At 34.7% G+C, this 23,657-nt stretch overlaps 1 protein-coding gene and 1 pseudogene across 1 annotated transcript; both read right to left on the bottom strand.

The window, feature by feature from the left end:
• Window positions 1-2,908: 2,908 nt before the first annotated feature.
• Window positions 2,909-5,781, bottom strand: LOC115958498 (annotated as a pseudogene).
• Window positions 5,782-16,680: 10,899 nt separating this feature from the next.
• LOC115958499 (vestitone reductase-like) lies at window positions 16,681-21,873 on the bottom strand. Its single transcript, XM_031076910.1, has 5 exons — window positions 21,675-21,873; window positions 18,087-18,611; window positions 17,055-17,250; window positions 16,828-16,958; window positions 16,681-16,786 (listed from the first exon to the last, which is right to left on the bottom strand). Exons 1-5 carry the CDS (start codon window positions 21,793-21,795, stop codon window positions 16,776-16,778), a joined length of 984 nt encoding a protein of 327 aa, XP_030932770.1. The 5' UTR covers window positions 21,796-21,873; the 3' UTR covers window positions 16,681-16,775.
• Between the last annotated feature and the right edge of the window lie 1,784 nt (window positions 21,874-23,657).

Here is a 23,657-nt window from a genome sequence, read left to right on the forward strand (position 1 = left end):
TCTCCCCACTACTATCTACCTTAATATCACTTTTCATTTATCCATTTATTTTCCTTTATTTTTGGCTTTTCTTATTCTTCTCTTCTTACTATCAATTTGCAATTCTCTTTCCCATTCTATATATAGTTTTCCTACAAACAAAAGGTTATTTCTCTCTCTCAAATTTTTTCTCATTTTTTTTGGTTTTTATTTTTCTTGCATCTCTACTTTAGGTTGATGAATTTTTGTATTATTTGCAACTCTACTTTGATTTGATGTGATTAAGTTTTATGTTTTTAAGTTTTTATCTTTTTTTTATTCCTTTTTATTTCATAGATGTTATCATCATATTGTATCATAAAGATAGTATATAAAAATATAATGTTATTTTATTACATAACATGACTTGGATAATTTGGTATTTATTACTATATATTTTATTTTTACTTTTTTTCTTCTCATATTATTTTCTATAAATTTCTTATTATTGTCTCTCTCTCTCTCTCTCTCTCTTTAATTCTTCATTGCAACTCTACTTTATATTGATGAATCATTGTGATTTTTAAAATTCTATTTTGGATTCATACATTTGGTATTATATTTTTTAGTTCCTCATTACAAGAAGTCTCTTTCTCTCCACAATAAAATTTTGAGAATAAATTATACATATTTAGAATAAGTTTGATATGGGTTTTGATTGTCATAATAATTTATTTTAAAAGAATGTGTGGGAGGTTCGAGGATAGCACTGGTACTAGGCCATAACCGAGGAGTGCACAGGCCCATTATGGGGTATCCAAGGACGGTGCCCTTATTGGGCCACGACCGAGGAGTGTATGGGCCCAACAGATAGATGGAAAATGCTGGGAGAAGGGAATCAAACAAGGACCTCTCACAACCCCAGGAAGGAGAGAGGAATGCTACCACTACTAAGAGGTTCGGATTGAGGCAAGTTGCCTTGGCAAGGGACAGAGAAAAAGGGACAGGATGCATGATGAAGAAGCCACCGCCCATCACCTTTGCATTAAATGCACTGCACCAATTAGGACAATTGCATTTATGAAGGAAGTGACGCCTGAATAGTGCTCGAATAGCCTGTAGCACACCTTGCATTTCCTTCAAAGAAGGGATGAGACAAGCATCTAGGGTAAATTCACCACCTTACAACTAGAGGGTCAGGATCAAGTGCAAACAACTATAAAATGAGGGGAGAACCCCATTAAGAAGGGGACACAAAGAATTAGGGAGAAAATTACTTAAACACATGTTGTTGTAAGTTGGTGTAACACCTTCCTCAGTCAACCAAGGGAACATTAATACAAGACTTTAGTTTTTCCCACTCAAATCCTTTTTGCTTTCTATCTGATTCATGTTTCCCAGTGTTAGACCATAAGACAAGGAATCCACGTGTTGGTCTGCTTTTCCCATCTTTAAATAAATTGATTGTAGTGGGCTCACATCCAAAGCCCAACTCCTAGCCTTTGGGCCTTTGGGTGCCACCTTTATGCCCCACATAGAATGAATAAGTTGAATAATTTATTTTAAAAAAATGACACACACACACACGCATACTTATTTATTTATTTTGCTTAAATATATAATCAACCCTATGCAATTCATTTAAAAGTAATGTCATTATAACAAATGAATAATTGCTCTAAAGATTACATTTGCATATTTATAGTCTTTATGTTTAGAAAGACTTTAATTTAAATTTACCGAATTGGACTGAAATGCTATGTTAATGTGATATAGTAAAAGGGTAACAATACTAAATGCTAAACTTAAAGATTTTAGATATTACAAGTTTAAAATTTATATATTTTTTAATAAAATTGGATATAGAATAGATGCTTTCAACCCAAACATGTTTTTTCCTATTATATATATAAGTGCACAAAATAGATTGAAGTGGATCAAAGTGAAAGTGGTCCAAATGGACCGAATTGGACCAAATACAACAAAGTGGACTGAATGGACAAAATAGGACTGAATAGGAACAATGTGGACTGAATAGAAACAAAGTGGGCCGAATAAGAACCAATGGACAGATAGGACCAAAGTGGACAGAATGGACCTATCAGGACCAAATTAGACTGAATAGGACTAAAGTGGACTGAATATAACCCGTGTAGTCTGAATAAAACCGAAGTGGACTAAATGAACCAAATAGAACCAATGTGGACCGAATAGAACTAAAGTGGATAAAATGGACTGATTAGGACTAAATTCAACAGAATGGCCCAAATAGAACTAAAGTGGACCAAAGTGGATAGCTTGTACCGAATAGGACCAAATATAACCAAAGTGGACAGGATGAACGGAAAAGGACCAAAGTGGACCGAATATGAACAAAGTGGATATAATGGACCGAATAGGACCAATGTAAACCGAATAGAACCGAAGTGGACTAGTGGACCGAATAGAGCCAATGTGAACCGAAGTGGACTAAATAAGACCGAATGTCCTGAATAGAACTCTAGTGGACAGAATGGACTAAATAGGACCGAATAGAACCAAGTTATATCGAAGAGGACATAATGGACCGAATAGAACCAATGTGGACTGAATCAGACTTTTGAATATTTATCATTTTTATTGTATTTTCAGGGATTATATTTCTAATTTCTAATATTTATTTTCTTTGAATTTTTTAACTTAAAATTAAAGAAGTTAGCCCAAATATAATAAATCATACTTTTCAACCCAAAAATTAAGGAAAAAAAAAGATTTTTTGAGTTGAAATTGAAAAGACAACCTACAAAAAGAATCAACTTATGGTCCAATTAGTCTAAAATGGACTTAAGGGGACTGAAATTGATTGGATGGACCGAAGTAGACCTAATTGGACCAAATGGGATTGAAGTAGACCTAATTGGACCACATAGAAACAATTTAATTTTAGGGAGAACAAATTATCTTTAACAAATTTTAGAAAAAAAATTATACATTATATAACGATACAAATTATTATTTATTCTCATACATCACACGGTTCTGCGACTAGTAGCAATAAAAGATGAAACTAGCAACTGTTATGCAAATTGCAAAAGAACTTATACATTAGACAACAGAGTGAGAATAAATCAATGCCAGACTACCGCACGCCTTACCTATAATTTTCATTGAGCAGTGAACTAGAGAAACCCCTTTTCTTTGCAGCATTGAATGGCTCCATCAAACATTTCATTGAGCCCATACTTGTACTTGAAGCCGGCATCTAAGAGCTTCTTTGATGAGAGACCCGCTACTCTATAACCTTTAATTTCCTTCAAGTAACTGCAAAAAGGTGAAAAGAGAAAACATTTTCTTCATAACTTTGTAATAAAAGGAAGAGAAGATTTAATATTTTAGTTTCTAAACGATCATGGAGAAGAAAAGTTGAACTTACTCTAGTGTTGGTATTTGAAATTCTGGGTATCTTTCAGTAAGAAATTCAGACATCCTTTGGAGTGTTATGGCCACTGAGGAACAAATGTACCTTCCTTCACAGTTGGACATTCAAGGAGAAAAATATTTGCTCTTGCCAGGTCATCTACGTGGACCATAGAAGTATTCAATAGATGACTGTATTGATCCTTGTCACCTACAAATGATATACGAGTTAAAAGCAATTTCCTTCCAGGAAAATATTGGAAAAAAAAAAAAAAAAAAACCTTGATGTATAAATAAAGGATTTCTTCTTTGCATTTCCATATGACAAGCTAGTGACACCTTCAAATTGACACCAAATCCCTTTTTATTGCAATCACATAATGTACAAACGAGAGCAGAGAAAATTTTGTAATAATTAAGGATTGCAAAAGAGATTGTTCAGAAAATTAGAAATATCTATATGAAAAAAAAAAAAAAAAATTTGGTCAAGTACCTTCAAGGCTTCAACATAATTGAATTGGTTCGTTTTTAACACTTATCTTTATGCTACCTCTCTTTTTTCTTCTTTCCTAGGCCTCTCATTGATTCTCACAATGCATTAGACCATGCAATAAATTATTCTCTCACTTTTCACCAAAACTAGTCTCTAAGCCATATGAAAATTTGACAAAATTAGTTAGAATGTATTTAGAGAAAGTCAACCCAATGTTAATCAAGATTTATTCGGTGTTTGGTTGCTTCATTCAATAAGGCAAAGTTTTATTAATTTGAACTAACATAGTTTAGCATTACTTATTTACTTGTAACTTTAAAAACCAATTGAATATAATAGATAAATGTTTTTTTCTTTTTTTCTTTTGAAGGAGATAATTGATATCATTGAATACAGTTCACATAAAACGCAACTCTATGCAATATAATGTTTTGGTTAAGACATATGAGAGACAATACATACCCAAGACCATAGACAATATTGTTCGAACTGAGCCAGGAAACTTGGGACAAATGAAGGGTCCAACAACAAAGGAAGGAATTATGGTTACCACATCCAATCCATGTTTTTCTCCAAATTCAAGAACTGTCCTTTCGGTCAATGTCTTGGAAATCATGTAAGAACCTCCAAAGTTCTTTAGGGATTTAATTAGATCTACATCAGACCAAAAGCTCTCATCCATTTCATCTTCATCCTTGCCATTAAACAGAACTGCTGATGCACTAGAAGTGTACACAACTCGCTTCACAGTCTTGGAATTCAGGCACGCCTTCAAGATACCTAGTGCTCCATCGATTGTTCTTTTGGTTACTATTTCTTCAGGTTCTTTGTCTTCAAAATCAACAGGAGTGGCAACATGAAATACACCTACACATCCTTCAATGGGTGCATTGAAACTCTCTGGATCGCTGAGATCTGCATTGAAGATTTGGAGTTTCTCTGATGCTCCTGGTAGACTTGTAAGGAAGCTAATGTCTTTCTTATTCTCTGGTCAAAGTGGTCATGTACATGAAATTCTATCAATTGTCTTTTGTTACACTATGTATAAAAAAATATAATTAACTGAGTTGATGTACTTAAGAACTAATTTATCATTTAAACATAATATAAACATAAAACTGGACCCAAAGAGGCATATAAGCGAATCTGGGCCATCCAGCATTTTTATCTGTGATAGAAAAACAGTACTTTATAATTCCTATACAGCCATCAAAGAGGCATATAGTTTATTTAGTAATAAATACATTTTTTAATAAGTTTGCGATCTGTATCCAATGAATTCCACTTTATTCCAATTTTAGGTGCTTGTGTGTGTGTGGTTTTATTTATTTATATAATTTTCAATTGAATCTAATAAATAATAGGAGTAACTAGAACAAAGGAATTAATTCTTGCTATATTCAGCAAGTTATGAGAAAAAATAAAGATGAAATTTGACATATATGTGGCTGAAAATAAATATTATTCTCATGAATCTTCTGAAGAGATGTGGACAAGCTTCGAAAGGGAAAAAAAAAATATTAACAAAATTACGGAACTGAGGCAAGATATATATAACATGAAGATACCCTCAAGCTCATTTTGCTCTTATATATGAATACTCCTTGATAATCAGGACTAGCATATTTGAGTTTTATATATATAGCCTTGGCAGAGATGTGGCTTACCTGGGTCAGACCGAATGGTGGTTCTAACATGGTAACCTTGATCAAGGAGCCTCATGATCATCCATGATCCTATATACCCTGTACCACCTGTAACACATACTGTACCCTTATCTCCTTCCATCTCTCTCTCTCTCTCTAAAAATGGATCACAAAAATACTTTGTGCCTTAACTTCCTTTATCCCCTTATCAAGATAGCTTGACTTTTGTGGTATGAATTATGATATGATCACCAACCAATATGAGTACTCTTAATTGCCACATGAAAGCAACACTCTAATAATCATTTAGTTAAGAAGGTCAAAAATAATTATCATCACAAAGAGAAGCAAATTAATGGGATCTATCACATTCATCATCTAGTTGTGTATGTACCCTTTTAACTTTTTTTCCTTTTTCTAACATCACTTATCCCTTCACACCAAAGTTTGTTTTGTGATCTGCATTAAGTCAAATGGTGTACTGTCCACAACAACTCAAACTTATATTAGATTAAAGGTCATTAATTTCGACTGTATGCTGTTAGTACTTAGTATCATGTACCGTGTGGAAAAAGTCAGGTTGATTTTGTAGGATTTATCACCGACTCTATTAATAGGCCAATGACTTGTTTTGAAGCATTTTGCATGTGTTCGATCAGTTTGCAAATCCTTATTACTAGCGTAGGCTGAAAGGTACACTATAACTAAGAAAAAGCCAATTTTCACTTTAGTAGTTGAGTTATTGACTTTTGACTATCGAAAAATGAAATAAGTTTGGCCTGAAACTTGTATGTAATCTGTTCCTTTACTTTTTAGGCGTGAACTTTATTGCCTGTTTCCTTTAATTGTAGTATAGAATATGTACCTCTTTTTTTTTTTTTTGTTTTTTTTGTTTTTATTTTTTTGTCTTGCTAACAGATGTTTTTAGGATAATTGCCAATAAATAATCTTAAGAAAATTTTGACATAACTTTTAAGGGAAATGTAAAAAGCTGTAAAAATTATTATTTTTTCCATAAAAATTTTTTTAAAATATTTTATAAACTAATACCCTTAGAATATCTATTAACTTTTTTCATTTGTTATATTAGCTTCTCACTTATCGTAGTAGTATGAAAAGTGAAAACTCAAACGCAAGTGCAAGTGGAATTAGAAGCAAGAGTGGTGCGTGATGCGTAGAAAAATGTGTGTAATATTATAAGTATCAATAAAAATTTCTCTTTTATTGAGATTTGGCTTGAGTGTGGTAAAGACATATTACAAATTATAAGACACTTTCTTCTTCTGAGTGTAAAAATTATTCCAACAAAATTGCAGCAACGAAATGGTGCTTTGATAAGGCACTTTCAACAGATTGTTCTTAAAGGGAAGAGAAATGGTGCTTTCAAAATTTTCTTGACATAGCCAAAATACATTGGATATAGAGTAATATGTTAGGAACCACAGGAGATAGAGTAAAAAAAGTAGAGGAGAGTTGCCAACTTCATTTGTGAGATTTGAGAGTATTTTAAATAAATTGAGTCGAGTTGAGTATTAAAAGTTCAGGATTACATGTTCAAACTTGAACTTGAGTTTAAATTTTTTATTTCAAACACAAGTCAAGCTCAAGCTCCCAATTAGATTACATGATCAAGCTTGGTTCATCTTCTTATCGAATGGGTTTGAGCTTATCCACAAGTTACTTGATTAATTTATTCTCTTCCCAAATATAGTAAATACTACAACTAAATTCCCCTTTTATGAATATATGCTAATAATAAATGACTAAATATAGTTGAAATTATCATTTGAGTTTGCAATGACAACTTCTGGTGTTTGCAACAAAAACATTTGAGGTTCAAATATATTAGATCAAAGAATAGCAATAAAAAGTATGAAGTTAAATATGATACGACAGTACGGAAATTGAGTTGAGCTGAGAAACAATAACAAATCTTATGAAATTTGCAAGTTTAATCAATTAGTATTCGACTTTTACCTAAAAAGGTCCTAAACCAAAACTTAAATTTGCGGTTAAGAGTTGTATAGCCAATGGGCACCTCATAATATTTTTCATATCTCTATTGTAATTATCAAATTATAAAAATAAAAAATAAATTTTTTTTTAAAAAAGTTAAATTTGTGTGGTATAATGATTTAAACTTAAAAAAAGATAATCACTCAAAAAAAGAAAAGAAAAAGATAATCTAACTCTTGGGCCTCTAGATCTTGACTATGGGCTACACTTATAATTGAAATAGTGATTTTTGTTAGCTGAACGCAATAAAATTGGGTTATCGTTGGATCTAGCTGTGTTTCGGGTGAAAAGTAACCATAACGAAGCATCCTCATGTTATTAGTCATGATCAATGGCCCATTATGTTATTTCGCCAATAGCCCAATACCATCCATTACACGTGAAAAATCTCTCCCTCTTTCTCAAGGAAGACAATTTTTTTTTCTTTTTCTTTTAAAAAGAATCAAGATCAATTAATTATTGAGTTTTTCTTCTTCAATTATTGGGGGTGATAATATATTTTTTTTTAAATGTACCTTATTTTTCTTAGGTGAAATATATTTATTGTACTTAATCATCTTTTTTATTATTATTATTATTATTATTATTATTATTTTTGATTACCTATACAAAATAAGTAGGCATCTCGTAAACATTTAAAACCATATACACATGATTTTTTTTTCTTTTTTCTATTTCTTTCTGGATAAATGATACACATGAAAGTAAAAACTCAAAGCAAAGCAAAAGCAAAGCTCAAATTAATATAGATAAAGGAATCCTCTAATTTCTACAAGATTTTCTAGTTTGGGATGGTCATTTCGAATCAATACATAAAGACATTAAGGCCCAATCAAAATCATGTCCAATAGTCTAAGTCCAATACTACTTGGTGTGTAAGCTAAAGAAAGCATAATTCTAGCTACCTATAGTTAGCATAGGATTTAGCTTGGTATAATTACTTATCAATGGGTTCATTATAACATACTGTTCTTAATAATAAAAAAATGTAACTATTAAAGGCTTTATGTCGTGGACGTAAGCAGGTAGGTTGTATCATATAAATTCCATTTCTTTCTCTTGCTTCCATTTTGTCTTTTAACATTATTTTATTTTTCTCCTTTTATTTTCGCATGACGTTAGGCTTTTTTTTGGCATATATTAATTCATATATTTAATCTGTAGATGAAGGTTTTCTATCTCTAACTACTCTGCAAAGATCATCCTAATTTATTTCCTACCATAGACAACATATGGACAATCTCATATGCGTATTTCGCAAATCTAATATTTTCTCACAAGACTATCTTGGTAATTTTAACTACAATCAATGTGAACATGCATATTTTTTGTGCACCTAATTTACCTAATTTCTTTTTGGTCACATGTCTTTATCATCTCCAAGCATATTTTTTTAGACCACGCCTCTAATTAGTAGCCTCCACAAGTATAATATGCATTTTACTCATCATTCAAGTCTCAATCATTGGCGCATTTGACTTTTATTCTAGCCTATCATCTACAGTACATCTGGCCTTCATTCTAAACTAAAGTTGTTTTTAAGCTTCCATCTTGGATTGGAGGTAATATTAGTGGTAGCTCTATGCAAAAATAATGTTATACCAATTAAAATTTGTAATCTTAAATGTTATGATATAGTTGTGAAATTTGTCATGTCTTTAGTATTATTGTTCCAAATGCTTGTCAATGTAAATCTTGTGTCTTACATATATATTCTTTAATTCTTTGTGCTAGAAAAAGATTAAAATAACTTAGATATGATTATTTTTGGGTACTAGAATAAGAGACTAAGGGCTTTCAAGTAAGATTACTCTTTTATTTCTATTCTAATCTAATTGTTTACTTTTATATGTGTGTGTTTGTGCATGCTTCCTTTTTTTTAATCACTATTTTTACAATAGTTTTTTTGTTCTTTTAATGTGTGTATTTGTTCATCTTTCCCTTTTTTTAATCACTATTTTCACTTTAGCATTTTTGTTCTTTATAAAAAAGAGATATTAGTAGATTTGAAGCGTGCACACAATAATTATTGAGAAATAGATATTCAGGGGTTTTATTTTTATTTTTTTAAAAGGATACTAGCTCTATGTTTTTTAGTATTCTAGTTCATAAAAAAAAAAAAAAAATTATATGGAAAACAATAGAGTATATTAGAGCATTAGCATTGGGGAATGCTAATGCCAAATCTAAAGGAAATTTAGCATTTTTATCCCCAAACCCCTTTGCATCAGAGAATGGTATCCAGCACTATTGCAAATTTTTTTGCAATACTGCTACAGTACAATTCTATGTTTAGAATTGTACTGTTCACAGTATTGTAAAAAAAAAAAAAAATTTTATTATGCTTTTCCCCGCGAAATCTTCTCTCTTCCTTCTCTGTTTCTCCATTTGCTCTCTTCTCTTCAGACCCAAACACCATCGCTGAAGCTTCACCAAGCCTCTCACCCATCTCCATCGCTGAAGCATCACTACCCACACCCACTGTCACCACAACCACAGCCACGACCACAGCCATAGCCACCACAGCCACCACCACCACCCACAATCTCAACCCCAACCACCATCAACCACCATAAACCAAAACCCACTCACCCACCCACCTGCCACCACCGTAAACCCCAACCCAAAATCAACCCACCACTAGCCACCACCACCACAAACCATACCTACCATCAACCAAAACCCACTTACCCACCTACCTTCCATCACCGTGAACCCCAACCCAAAATCAATCCGCCACCAACACCGTAACCCATACCCATCAACAACCCCAACCCAAAATCACTCCGATCAACCCACGAACCCAACCACAAAAATCAAACCCCAACCCAAAATCACTCCGATCAATCCACGAACCCAACCACAAAAATCAAACCCCAACCCAAAATCAATCCGATCAACCCACAACCAGCACCCAAAGCCACTCCGATCAACCCACAAACCCAACCACAAAAATCAAATCCCACCAAAATCAATCAAAACCCAACAAAATTAAAACTCACCAAAAAACGATCCACGATCCACCGCCCAGCCACACCCAGCACCAGAGAGACCCACAAACTTGAGAGGCAGTCAAGCATAGAGAAAGGAAAATGGAGGGGCAGAGAGAAAGTGACAGAGAGCATGGGAGAGAAAGTGAAAAAAAGATGAAAAAAATGAAGAACTCCAGCAATCTGAAAAAATATAGCGAGCAAGTGACAGAGAGCATGGGAGAGAGAGTGAAAAAAAGATGAAAAAAGGGAAGAAGTTCCAGCAATCTGAAAAAAAATATAGCGAGAAAGAGAGAGAGCATGGGAGAGAGAGTGAAAAAAAGATGAAAAATTTGAAGAAGCTTCCAGCAATCTGAAATTATATAGCGGTTGGAAATAAATAATAAAAAATGGTTAAAAAATAATATTTTAATAAAAATAGAGTTTTTGGATGTAGGAGAAATGATAAAATGGTATGGTATAATGATAAAGTAGTGTTTTAGAATGGTAAAATAGGATAGCATTAGCATTTCCCAATGCTAATGCTCTTATATGTTGTCTTGAATCTTATTATATTTCTCATTCTTGAATTCTAAAAAAAAAAAATTAAGTTCACGTTTTAGCCCGAAAATTGAAATTATGATTTCGTCCCTCTTGGTACATAAAGTCTTTCAAAAAGTAAAACCAAAACTAGAAAACCCAGAAATTGCATAAATAAAATCGAGCTTGACAACATTGTTGAAAAAAATCAAAAGGCACACCATATCCACAATCTTCGCATAAGCAGATCTAGGGCAAAAATGGCCATATAACTTTAATTTTTAAACCATATGGTCAAACAACCCTATTTTTATACTATTTAGCAAAATATCATTGTTTTAGAGCTCGACATTGTTGATGTCAGAGTTCCTGCAGAACTTGATATTAATAATTTCAAATCTATGCATATTTTGCCACTTAAATATTTTTGAAAATTTTGTGCAAAACTTGACACTTTAAAATATGCATAGAATTCGATATTGTCGAGTTCTAATCAAAACTCAACATTAGTGACATTTAGTTCCAAAAGAGTGGTATTTTGCTAGATAATTTGAAAAAAATGGTTGTATGGCTGCATAATTTAAAAATTAAGACTATTTAGCCATTTTCCCCCAAAACTAGCATGTACTTTTTTTTTTGGGGGGCTGAATATGAGCTTTAACTTTGCTTAAGCATTCACAGCAAGGTTCTCAAAAAATATAGTTTTTAACAACTCAAAAACTTACTTTATTTATTTTAACAACTCACTTTATAATATACCTGTGGAGCCCAAAATCTGCGGTCCCAGCCCACCTTGTATTAAGGGCCCGAAGCCCAGGCCAAGGAGCCCCACTACCAAGGGTGTATGATGAAAGTCCCTTAAAGGCCCAAGAATGTGGCCGAGGATGATCTCACGCTCAACACCTCACAAAATGCCTGAAGAAAAGGACAAACTCAGTACAAGAGCAGTACAAGTGAGAAAGCTGCCAACACCATAATGTGGAGCCCAGCGCTTGACAAGCCCATACTCCATATCATGCTATTCAGCTTTTCCCAACCACTCTGACGTAAGGATTGATAGGACGAGTAATTGCCCCAAACAAGGAAAAACTGACACGTAGATGAAGAACGTGAAGTGAATATTAGTATAAAAGGGAAAGTGAGCTAAAAAGAAGTGGAGGACAAAAAAAAAGAGAGGAAGAATGGTGAGAATGTAGTGCTCCTCGGACTAATTTCGAGGAGCCAAACCTTTCAAACTACATCGATGTAAGGCTCAGCTATACAATCCAAACCTACCTTTGTATGAGCTCTCATGAAACCAGGACTAGACCCCTGCTCAGCGCCTAAGGGCAGACCTTTCCAAACCCACTCTCTACAAATTGTATTGTTCGGGCCCTTTACATACGAGCCCAACGTCATTCTTGGGTCGTTAAAAATTGTGTCCCTACAATTGGCGCCGTCTGTGGGAAGGCTTGCGCATTGGCGCAGGTGGCGGTGGAGTCAAGTCTCTAGAAAGTAGAGGTTCACGAGGTTTCCTCCATCTCCGGCGACATGCAGTTGTCGCTCCGACATAAACTTCTGCTAGGGGCTACGCCTTGCAGTGCCAATGGCACGGACAGCTTTAGGGGCTTCCGACCTCAAGCCAACTCTCCCCGCCCTGGTCTAGGGGCTGACCTTCGAAAAATAAATAAATACAGAGAAAAAACTACTTAAAAGAAAAATTACAAGTTTTGGACAGAACCAAGGCCTTGTATGGTCCTCGGACTCAAGTCTATGGGGAAACCAAGTACTCAAAAGAAAAAATACAAGTTTTGGACAAAATCAAGGCCTTGTATGGTCCTCGGACTCAAGCCTATGGGGAAACCAACTACTTAACAGAAAAAATACAAGTTTTGGACAGAACCAAGGCCTTGTATGGTCCTCGGACTCAAGCCTATGGGGAAACCAAGTACTTAAAAGAAAAATTACAAGTTTTGGACAGAACCAAGGTCTTGTATGGTCCTCAGACTCAAGCCTATGGGGAAACCAAGTACTCAAAAGAAAAAAATACAAATTTTGGACAGAACCAAGGCCTTGTATGGTCCTCGGACTCAAGCCTATGGGGAAACCAACTACTTAACAGAAAAAATACAAGTTTTGGACAGAACCAAGGCCTTGTATGGTCCTCGGAATCAAGCCTATGAGGAAACCAAGTACTCAAAAGAAAAATTAGAAGTTTTGGATAGAACCAAGGCCTTGTATGGTCCTCGGACTCAAGCCTATGGGGAAACCAAGTACTCAAAAGAAAAAATACAAGTTTTGGACAGAACCAAGACCTTGTATGGTCCTCGGACTCAAGCCTATGGGGAAACCAATTACTTAACAGAAAAAATACAAGTTTTGGACAGAACCAAGGCTTTGTATGGTCCTCGGACTCAAGCCTATGGGGAAACCAAGTACTCAAAAGAAAAATTACAAGTTTTGGACAAAACCAAGACCTTGTATGGTCATCGGACTCAAGCCTATGGGGAAACCAAGTACTCAAAAGAAAAAATACAAGTTTTGGACAGAACCAAGGCCTTGTATGGTCCTCGGACTCAAGCCTATGGGGAAACCAAGTACTCAAAAGAAAAAATACAAGTTTTGGACTCAAGCCTATGGGGAAACCAAGTACTCAAAAGAAAAAATACAAGTTTTGGACAGAACCAAGACCTTGTATGGTCCTCGGACTCGAGCCTATGGGGAAACCAACTACTTAACAGAAAAAATACAAGTTTTGGATAGAACCAAGGCCTTGTATGGTCCTCGGACTCGAGCCTATGGGGAGACCAACTACTTAAAAGCAAAACTACAAGTTTTGGACAGAACCAAGGCCTTGCATGGTCCTCGGACTCAAGCCTAAGGGGAAACCAACTACTCAACAGAAAAATACAAGCTATGGACACGACCTGGACGTTATATGACCCTTAGAATCTACCTCGGAGAAGAGTTCCCCATTGATAGTTGGGCTAATCCCTAAACTGCATGGATTCCCCAATCTACCCTCGGAATCCTCAGCACCAAGGGGATCGATGCAATACAGGGCAATGTGTTGTAAAAAACACAGTCAAAATTCCTTACAGCTCAGCCACCCTCTCGGATGAATTATTTAGAGTTTATCGTTCTCGTACGATCGCCTTGCATGCATTACGAAGCGCTCAGCCGTTATCTCGGTTAGTTTCAGGAGTTTAATTTACTGGGAATTACCATTACTATACTTGATAATGTCAATAAGTTCAAATTAGTAGGAATTTGCTTCAAAGTTTTTCCTGCCCTAAGCATCATTAAAGGAAAATGCGCATTTAATATTCATGCACAAAGTAGTGATTGCAGAAAAGAAAAGTATTTGAGAGTAAGCAAATCCATTTCTTATTAAGACGAAGGAACAGTACAGTGTACAATGAAAGAGCTTAAATAAGCTCATACTGAAACTAACTACACAAGCGAAAAGAAAAGATACAAGGGAATGAAGAAAAAGCCGAAGAAGAGATGCAGAGAAGAGACGTGCTGCCACTCCAAAATTCTGTCTAAGGAAGCCATTCCTCAGTACTTTTACATGCCTATAACTCAGGCAGCAAAAGAGCCCAACTTTGGGGCTTGCACCGTTGAAGAAAAGGTGCAGAGAGCCTAACTTCGGGCTAGCGCTGCTGAAGAAAAGGTGCAAGGAACCCATCTTGCGGCCAGCACCGTTGAAGAAAAGGCGCCGGGAGCCGGAAGTTGATGAGCCTCCACGTAATCACGCCTGCAATAAAGCAGACGGCGCTGATGGGCGAAAAACCTTGCTTCTTACGCGCCAAGGATCTGGTGCGACCAGTACCTGCTTCGGATTTTGACTGAAAGAGGGAGAAATACCATTTCCCCCTTGTCAAAACGGAGGACTGTCTTGAATCTGTGCCTCCCTTGTCCGGACCACATCACCTTGAGTATCGGAAGGATTCGGTGCCTTTGAAGCGGGTGAAGACCTTTCATCCCCACCCACGCCTCAAACATATTGCTCTGAGGCAGAATGGCACTGAAGATGGAGATCGTGGGTATGGCAGAAGGATTATGATTCTGAAGGAAGCAGAAGGGTTTATATGTAAGGGGAGTGACCCCCTATCCTATTTATACAGAGAGCAAACCGGTGGCATTTAATCCATGCAAGTTTCCAAGGAATGCTACGGACAAGGCAGACTTGGCTCAATTTCCAACCTCATCCGCAGCCGTAGGATCTGAAGATCCTCGTGAAGGTGCGCCTCGAATACTGGAGCATCAAAGGGCTCCGTGTGAGTGAATAAAGGAATGCCTCTTAATTTGGCACATCTCACATGTAAATGGGAAAACAAAAATATTGGCAGAAGTACAGAATTTGAGTAAGCCATGATGTGGGCCCTATCTCACCAAAACCCTCCTCCCCAACAACAAAGCCGGGCAGTAGGATTTTGAGGGGCTATTGTGGGGCCTAAAATCTGCGGTCCCAGCCCACCTTGTATTAAGGGCCCGAAGCCCAGGCCGATGAGCCCCACTACCAAGGGCGTATGATGAAAGTCCCTTAAAGGCCCAAGAATGTGGCCGAGGACGATCTCACGCTCAACACCTCACAAAACACCTGAAGAAAATGACAAACTCAGTACAAGAGCAGTACAAGCGAGAAAGCTGCCAACACCATAACGTGGAGCCCAGCGCCTGACAAGCCCATACTCCATACCATGCTATCCAGCTTTTCCCAACCGCTCTGACTTAAGGATTGATAGGACGAGTAATTGCCCCAAACAAGGAAAAATTGACAGGTAGATGAAGAACGTGAAGTGAATACTAGTATAAAAGGGAAAGGGAGCTAAAAAGAAGTGGAGGACAAAAAAAAAAAAGAGGAAGAATGGTGAGAATGTAGTGCTCCTCAGACTAATTTTCAAACCACATCGATGTAAGGCTCAGCTATACAATCCAAACCTACCTTTGTATGAGCTCTCATTAAACCAGGACCAGACCCCTGCTCAGCGCCCAAGGGCAGACCTTTCCAAACCCACTCTCTACAAATCGTATTGTTCGGGCCCTTTACATACGAGCCCAACATCATCCTTGGGTCGTTAAAAATCGTGTCCCTACAATACCCAATATCAAATATTTTATTTTAATAAACAACACATTAAAATAATATAAATAAACAAATAAAATAAATATAAAAAACACTACACATGGATAGACTTGAGAGAGAGAGAGAGACTAATTTAATAATGAGAGAAGAAAGAGAAAATAATTTAATATTTGTAGCAACTTGCTACAGTGAGCTGCTACTACTAATAGCTCACTATAGCAAGTTGGTAAAATATTTTAAATTTAACAACATTGCTATTGGGTGTTTTTGTGTGTTTAGAGCTCTAAAATAACTAAAAACTATTTTAAAAGCATTAAAGTGAATGCTATCCAATACAGCACGGATTCGAGAATCTCACATTTGATAAGCATTTGATAAGGTCATGAGTCATGAGCCATCTTCCACGCCACCAATCTGTATAGCCACTTAATGAAGCTAGCAATGGTTATGCAAAATACTACTTATGCATGACAGAAAGAGAGAGACAAAATAAATCAATGCCGTAGTAAGGCACACCTTACATATTTTTCACTTAGTCACTTATTCATTTTACTATAAAAAGTTTCTTAAAATAATTTATCAACATAATCCTTTTATAAATACTGAAAATAGTAAAATACAGTACTTCGATCTTCTTCTAGTCACATACATTTGGCAGAATCCAAAATTCATTGAGCATTCATGAACTAGAGAAAACCCTTTTCTTTGCAGCATGAGCATTCATGAACTAGAGAAAACCCTTTTCTTTGCAGCATTGAATAGCTTCATCATACATTTCATTGAGCCCATACTTGTACTTGAAGCCAGAATCTAAGAGCTTCTTTGATGACAGACCCGCTGTTTTATAACCTTTAATTTCCTTTAAATAACTGCATAAAAAGGAAAAATATAATAATAATAATGGAACTTCTTTTTCTTAACTTTAAGTTTTTAAGATTAAAAAGGAAGAGAATAATTAAACTTACTCTAGTGTTGGTATTTGAAATTCTGGGTATCTTTCAGAAAGAAATTCAGACATCCTTTCAAGTGTCATGATCTGTGATGAACAAATGTACCTTCCTTCCGCTGTAGAACATTCAAGGAGAAAAATATGTGCTCTTGCCACGTCATCAACGTGGACCATAGCTGTATTCATAAGATATTTATATTGACCATTGTCACCTGCAATGATATTTGAATTAAAAGTAGTTTTCTTCCAGAAAATTATAGAGAAAAAAAAAAAATATATTCATATATAAATTAAAGATTTGGTTGTTTGCATTTCCATATGACAACTAATTAAGGTCTTCAATTAACACCAAAGTTCATTTTATTTTTTCAATCACATCATTTACCGTATGAGAAACTTCAAGGTAAGATGTTATAGCATATTTTTTTTTAATTTTCTTTTTTCTTGATATACCTTTTTCCATGAAATTCCAATTAAATTTCATGTTGCAAATATCTAACCACAGGCATAGGTTTGATACGAATTTTTTGTCAAGTACTTCCAACTAATTACTTAGTTGTAATTATTCTAATATTTATCACTTTCACAATACGTCAGGCAGTATAATAATGAACTAACATACTATTTATACCCTTTGAATTTGAGGTTGCTTCTAAATTGATCTATCAATTAACTCTTCAGTATTAGAAAAATATATATGTATTCCTTCTATAAACATCCGAAAGAATCTTATCATCAACTCATGCAAAATTGACATTGTTTTAAGAGAAAAAAAATGAGGTTGTTTTTAGGCAGGTTAATGGAAAAAATATGATGAGCCATAATAAAAGGAGCACATTAACATCATTAAGGGTGCAAATTATAAGTTTTAAAAGTTGAGAAATTGATTTAGAAGTAACCCCTAATTTGAAAGGTGTAAAATGCATTTTAGCCTAAATCATTATTTCACTTTTCGCTAAAATAAATAGACAATTATATCATTGAAAACAATTCACATCAGATGCAACTATTTGCAACATAAATGTCAAACAAGTGAACAAAAACATACCCAAAATCATAGCCAATGTTGTGCGAACTGAGCTAGGGAACTTGGGACAAATGAAGGGTCCAACAACAAAGGAAGGAATTATTGTCACCACATCCAATCCATGTTTTTCTCCAAATTCAACTACTGCCCTTTCTGTTAATGTCTTGGAATATACGTAGGAACCTCCAAGTGGCTTTATAGCTTTAATGAAATCTACTTCACTCCAAAAGCTCTCATCCATTTCATCTTCATCATTGCCATTATACAAAACTGTTGATGAACTAGAAGTGTACACAACTCGCTTCACAGTCTTGGAATTCAAGCATGCCTTTAAGATGCCTAGTGCTCCATTGATTGATCTTTTGGTTACTATTTCTTCAGGTTCTTTGTCTTCAAAATCAACAGGAGTGGCAACATGAAGTACGCCAATACATCCTTCAATGGGTGCATTGAAACTCTCTGGATCGCTGAGATCTGCATTGAAGATTTGGAGTTTCTCTGATGCTCCTGGTAGACTTGTAAGGAAGCCAGTGTCTTTCTTGTGCTCTGGTCATATATGTGAAATTCTATCATTTCTTTTTTGTTTTATTTTTTTGAGAAGCGTAAACTGGACCCAAAAAACTGAACTCAAAACTCAAGATGAGATTTCTATTAAGCTAAAGTCGGTCATCCGGCATTCCTCAGGAAAAATTATTTATTTTTATTCCCTTGAATGTCATAGAATAACTGTATTTAAATAACAAATTCATTTAAAGAATCTCGTAGTTTAATCAATATTTCTTTATATTTCCAAAGAAGACGTTCAGGTTCGAATCACTCCACCTCAATTATCGAATTATCAATAAAATAAGGGGAAATTACATTTTGCTCATCTGTGATTTGTCCGAAAAACATTTTGTCTATATGTAGTTTAAAAATGAGCACTTTACCTATTTGAGGTGAGCTTTGTTTGTCTTCTGTTACTCACATTTGTTAAAAATAAGGATAAATTTGTATTTTTGCTACTCTTTTATATATATATATATATATATATCATTCCAAAACGTTAAAAAAAAAAAAAAAAAATCTAAAAAAATTAAGAGAAAAAAGTTCTAAAAGAAGTTTTATAAAATTTAAAAATTTCCAAAGAAATTTTCTGAAGAAATTGGTCGACTCAATAACGGTCTTGAGCTTCTTGAGATATGCATAAAGGTATGTCGCATTGAGCTAAGGGAATAGACAAACTTGGTAGTAGGCTTGGAAGAAGACACACATGAAGTGATCTCACAACTGACTGACCAAGGTGAGAATTGCTTTACTCTTTGCATTTTGGGGATGAAGGACATAGGTAAGCTGGAATGCACGGATGCGGAAAAACTCACGCCGCACCCATGTCCAATGCGGCAACGCGCGAGGGACGTCGTTGCTCACGTGTAGGTGCTACGTCCAATTTTTTTTTTTTTTTCAACGACTCGCATCGACACAGCTCAGACTTGGGCCGAATCGTGCTGAATTGGGCTGATTCGCGTTGACTCGGGCCGTATCGGCTGTATTGGGCAAAACTGCCGAAATAGCCAATTCGGGCTGAAATTCAAAAAAAAAAAAAAAAAAGTGCAAAACGCATCATTTGAACTTAATAACAAACCTTAAAGGCCTAAACTCTCTTACGTACCATTTGTATATGTGCAAATCAGCTCTCTCTCATTCGTCTCTCTATGTTGTGTGGCTATATGCTCTACTGCTCTCTGCTTCTTTGTGCTGTGTGCTTTGCTCTCTGCCTTTCTGTCTCTAAGACATTCAGCCACTGAGTCACGCCTAAACTCTCACTCTCAACTCACTCTCACACTCACATAATCTCACTCAACTCACTCACTTAGTAGTGCTGTGTGCTCTTAAATTTGGTATATGTTTATATATTGTGAAAAAGTATGTTTAGCAATATATTAAAAATATAAAAAAAAATATTTTTAATAATTTTTTAATCGCTGAGTCCCGCCACACCCGCACCCACACTCACCTTTTTCAAAATTTGCCGAGTCCCGCAGTTACATTTGCACCTGAGTCTCGAAACGCACCCATACTTCATAGTAGTTAAAGACAACTCTAGCGAAGACGGTTTATAACCATAGAGCTATTCATCGCCACTTTGAATTCCGAGCCTGGGTGTCTCTACCTGATGAAGTGGCAGATGACAATGAACTCGAGAATATTTTTGGAAGGCAGATCATGTCCACTACAGTGGAGCCGAATGTAAAAGTATCTTGTAGTTCCGGACAACATCTCGACAAAGGAAGATTGGGATACTCTAAAATCAGCATTCCCGGAGAGCACAAATGGGAGCAGAATTGTGCTTAGCACACGATATAAGGATGTAGCTTCACATGTCGACCAATATAGCGTCTCACACCAACTTCGACTACAAACCAAAGATGAGAGCTGAGATTTGTTTACACAAGTGGTGCGCCTTCCGCCTGAAACATCTCAACCTGAAATCTCTCCAGACGTTGAAATACAAAAATTAAAAAAAATTGCAGAAGAAGTATTAGGAAGATGTGGGGGCTTTGCCACTTTCCATCTTACGTCTTGGGTATCTATTGTCAGGGACCAAAAGGGTACGTAAATTGTGAGGAGCTGTCCAGGGTATTAGAGCATATGGATCATAATCAAACACCATGGTTAGAGACCTTGGAATTAAATGAAAAAGACTTACCTCTTAACTCTCTCTTTACTCTGACTTAATTGACCGAACTATTGAAAGAGATCTCATCTTGCTTCTTGCATTTACACACACAGAGCAAAGAAATATCATTTGGTTGGATTATTTTTATTGTGCTAATGATGAGAAGAATACGGAGTTATCAAGATTGGTTGAATGTTCTTAATTTTGGTTGGAGTTATCAAGATTGGTTGAATGTTCTTAATTTTGGTTGGATGATTGTTTTGGTTGAATGTTTTTCATTTTTACAAAACTTTTCATACCCCTTTTTTTTTTTTTAAGGAGTGAAACGTAAAGGATAGCAATAATACAAATTTATCCATATTTTTAACGAAGGTAGATAATTGGAGATAAAGTGTAATTTGCCCATAAAATAAATAAAGAATACAATTCCTAATAGCCATCAAAGAGGCCTATAATTGTTAGTTTCAGTAAATACATTTTTTTTAGGGTCCGGTTAATGTGTGCCAAGAGCACACATTAAGTTTTTTATTTTTAAAAACATTTTCTTGAAAATTGAAAAAGCTGTCGTTACTTTTTTAATTCTTCAAATATTTTTTGGCCAAAAATGAAAATTAATGTAGGGCACACATTAGTAAAATCTTTTTTTTTTAATATGTTGGTCTTTAATTGATATCAACTAACGACCTGTAATAACTAATGACCAGAACACATAAATTCTTTCTATATTCATTATTCAGCGACTTATAATAAGAAGAAGAAAGAAAGAAAGATGATATATTTGACCTGTAGCTTGTCTGAAGAGATACAGACAAGTTCCAAAACCAAAGGCAAATAAAATTACAGAAATTAAACAAGATACCCTCCAAGATCATCTTGATCTTATGACTATTCCGTTAAGACATTGAAAGAGCAAGAGCTAGCTAGATAGCCTTGGCAGAGATGTGGCTTACCTGGGTCGGACCTAACGGTGGTTCGAATATGGTAACCTTGATCAAGGAGCCTCATGATCAGCCATGATCCTATGTACCCAGTACCACCTGTAACACATACTGCACCCTTATGTCCCTCCATCTCTCTCTCTCTCTCTCTCTCTCTCTAGAGAAAAATCACGAAAAATACTCGGTGGCTTGACTGTTCAAGATAACTTCGCTTTTGTGATATGATATTAACCTAATCCAATGACTTTATCAACATAAATTTGACAATAAAAAAATATGAACCTAATCCAATGACTTTATCAACATAAATTTGACAATAAAAAAAGAAGTATTTTTTTCAAGTACTTTGAGATAAATCTAAAAGAAAAGTATTTTTTTCAAATACGAGATAAATTATTAAATTTTACCACACTCAAATAGAATATGCAAAAGAGTTGTCAATAAAATAAAATTATTATTGATGCTTAATATATTAAACTCATTTTGCTAAACACACCATTCTTTACTATTTTACTCACTATTTATTTCATATCACTTATTTGCTATCTCACTACACTTCTTATGATAGCTTATATCATTTCTTGGATATTGGATTGGATAAATATAATCAGAGTCGAAGCTATATCTAGAACTTACAAAGCAAACAAGAAAACAGGGATTAGGGATTTGTTAGTAAACTATTTTAGATTTTTTTTTTTATATTTATAAAGAAAAAAAACAAGTAATGTTTTAAGAGCTTTTTTTTTTATTTTTTTATTTTTTAAATAATTTGTTCACAATTACCCTAAAGTTATCAGTTAACAGTGCCATAAAATTATTCTACAAAATTGTGATTATTGAAATCATGGAGTAGAAAAGTAAAAAAAAGGAGACCTTTCCTCAGTCTCCTACGTTATTGGCATTCTTCACAATTTCTGCACACCTTGTTTGTAGTCAAACATGCGAAATAGTCGAAGAGACTCTCACCAGCCTAGTGCTAGAGTAGGTAATGACTCTCACACACATGAAAGCAATACTCTAAACAATACATTAGGAAGGTCATACATTTATCATGGGACATTACGATCATAACAAAATGCTCATATATGACCATATCACAATTCTTTCTCCATTTCAATATTCCTCCTTGAAAAAAGCCATTTTGATTTCTCTTTTATCTAAAAGCCAAAAACAATTTCATTTAGTAATAATTGAAAATAAAAAGGGAACAAAAATAGTGCTTTGAAAAATTTCTTAGACTATATCACAATTCTTTCCTAGAATCAATCAAAATATTATTAGAAAAATGAAAATTTAACGAATGTCCTAAGGACATTAGTGTATGAAATATTTTTAAAATTCTTTAATTAAAAAAAAAAAAACTCATTTTTGACTATATTTTATATTTCCCATAAAAGTGGTATAATTATTGTCCATTAACAAATACCCTAAGAATACCCATTAACCAAATCCTTTGAAAAAAGAAGAAACAAAATCTTATTTATCCCCCCACCCCCCCCAAAAATAATGAACGTAAACTCAATTTAATGAAAGTACAATTTTTATTAAGTTCTCTCAAGTCCCTTCAACTTCTCTCACAATTAAAATTTATACTAAATTACAAATTACACTAGTTGTAGTTAAAAATTCACCCCAAATTAACCAATTTTGTGATTAAAATTTATCCCAAATTCCACCATTTGCGGTAAAAATACACCCCCTTTACACTTTTGCAATTCAGCCTGAATTACTTTTTTGGTTATAATTCATCCTGAATTATATATTGGTGACTAAATTTATCCTAATTAATTACACTTTTTATGATTAAAATTCATCTGAATTACACATTTATTGTTAAAATTCTTCTCTCATAATTACACCACTTGTGGTTAATAATATTCACCATGAATTACAACTGTGTGACTAACGTTCACCTCAAATTACATCTTTGTGGTTAAAATTCACCTCCAATTACACTCTTGTTGTAAAAATTCACCCAAAATTACTCATGTGTGA

This window comes from Quercus lobata, chromosome 8, assembly GCF_001633185.2.
Source record: "Quercus lobata isolate SW786 chromosome 8, ValleyOak3.0 Primary Assembly, whole genome shotgun sequence".
Classification (NCBI taxonomy): Eukaryota; Viridiplantae; Streptophyta; class Magnoliopsida; order Fagales; family Fagaceae; genus Quercus; species Quercus lobata.

What these genes read in the sequence shown, in the direction of transcription:
- LOC115958499 (XM_031076910.1), bottom strand. Translation starts at nt 21,795, where the DNA reads ATGGAGGGACATAAGGGTGCAGTATGTGTTACAGGTGGTACTGGGTAC. An exon ending in AACATTGGCTATGATTTTGG is followed by an intron (nt 17,251 to 18,086) that starts GTATGTTTTTGT and finishes ATATCATTGCAG; the next exon opens with GTGACAATGGTCAATATAAA. An exon ending in TTTCAAATACCAACACTAGA is followed by an intron (nt 16,959 to 17,054) that starts GTAAGTTTAATT and finishes CTTTTTATGCAG; the next exon opens with TTATTTAAAGGAAATTAAAG.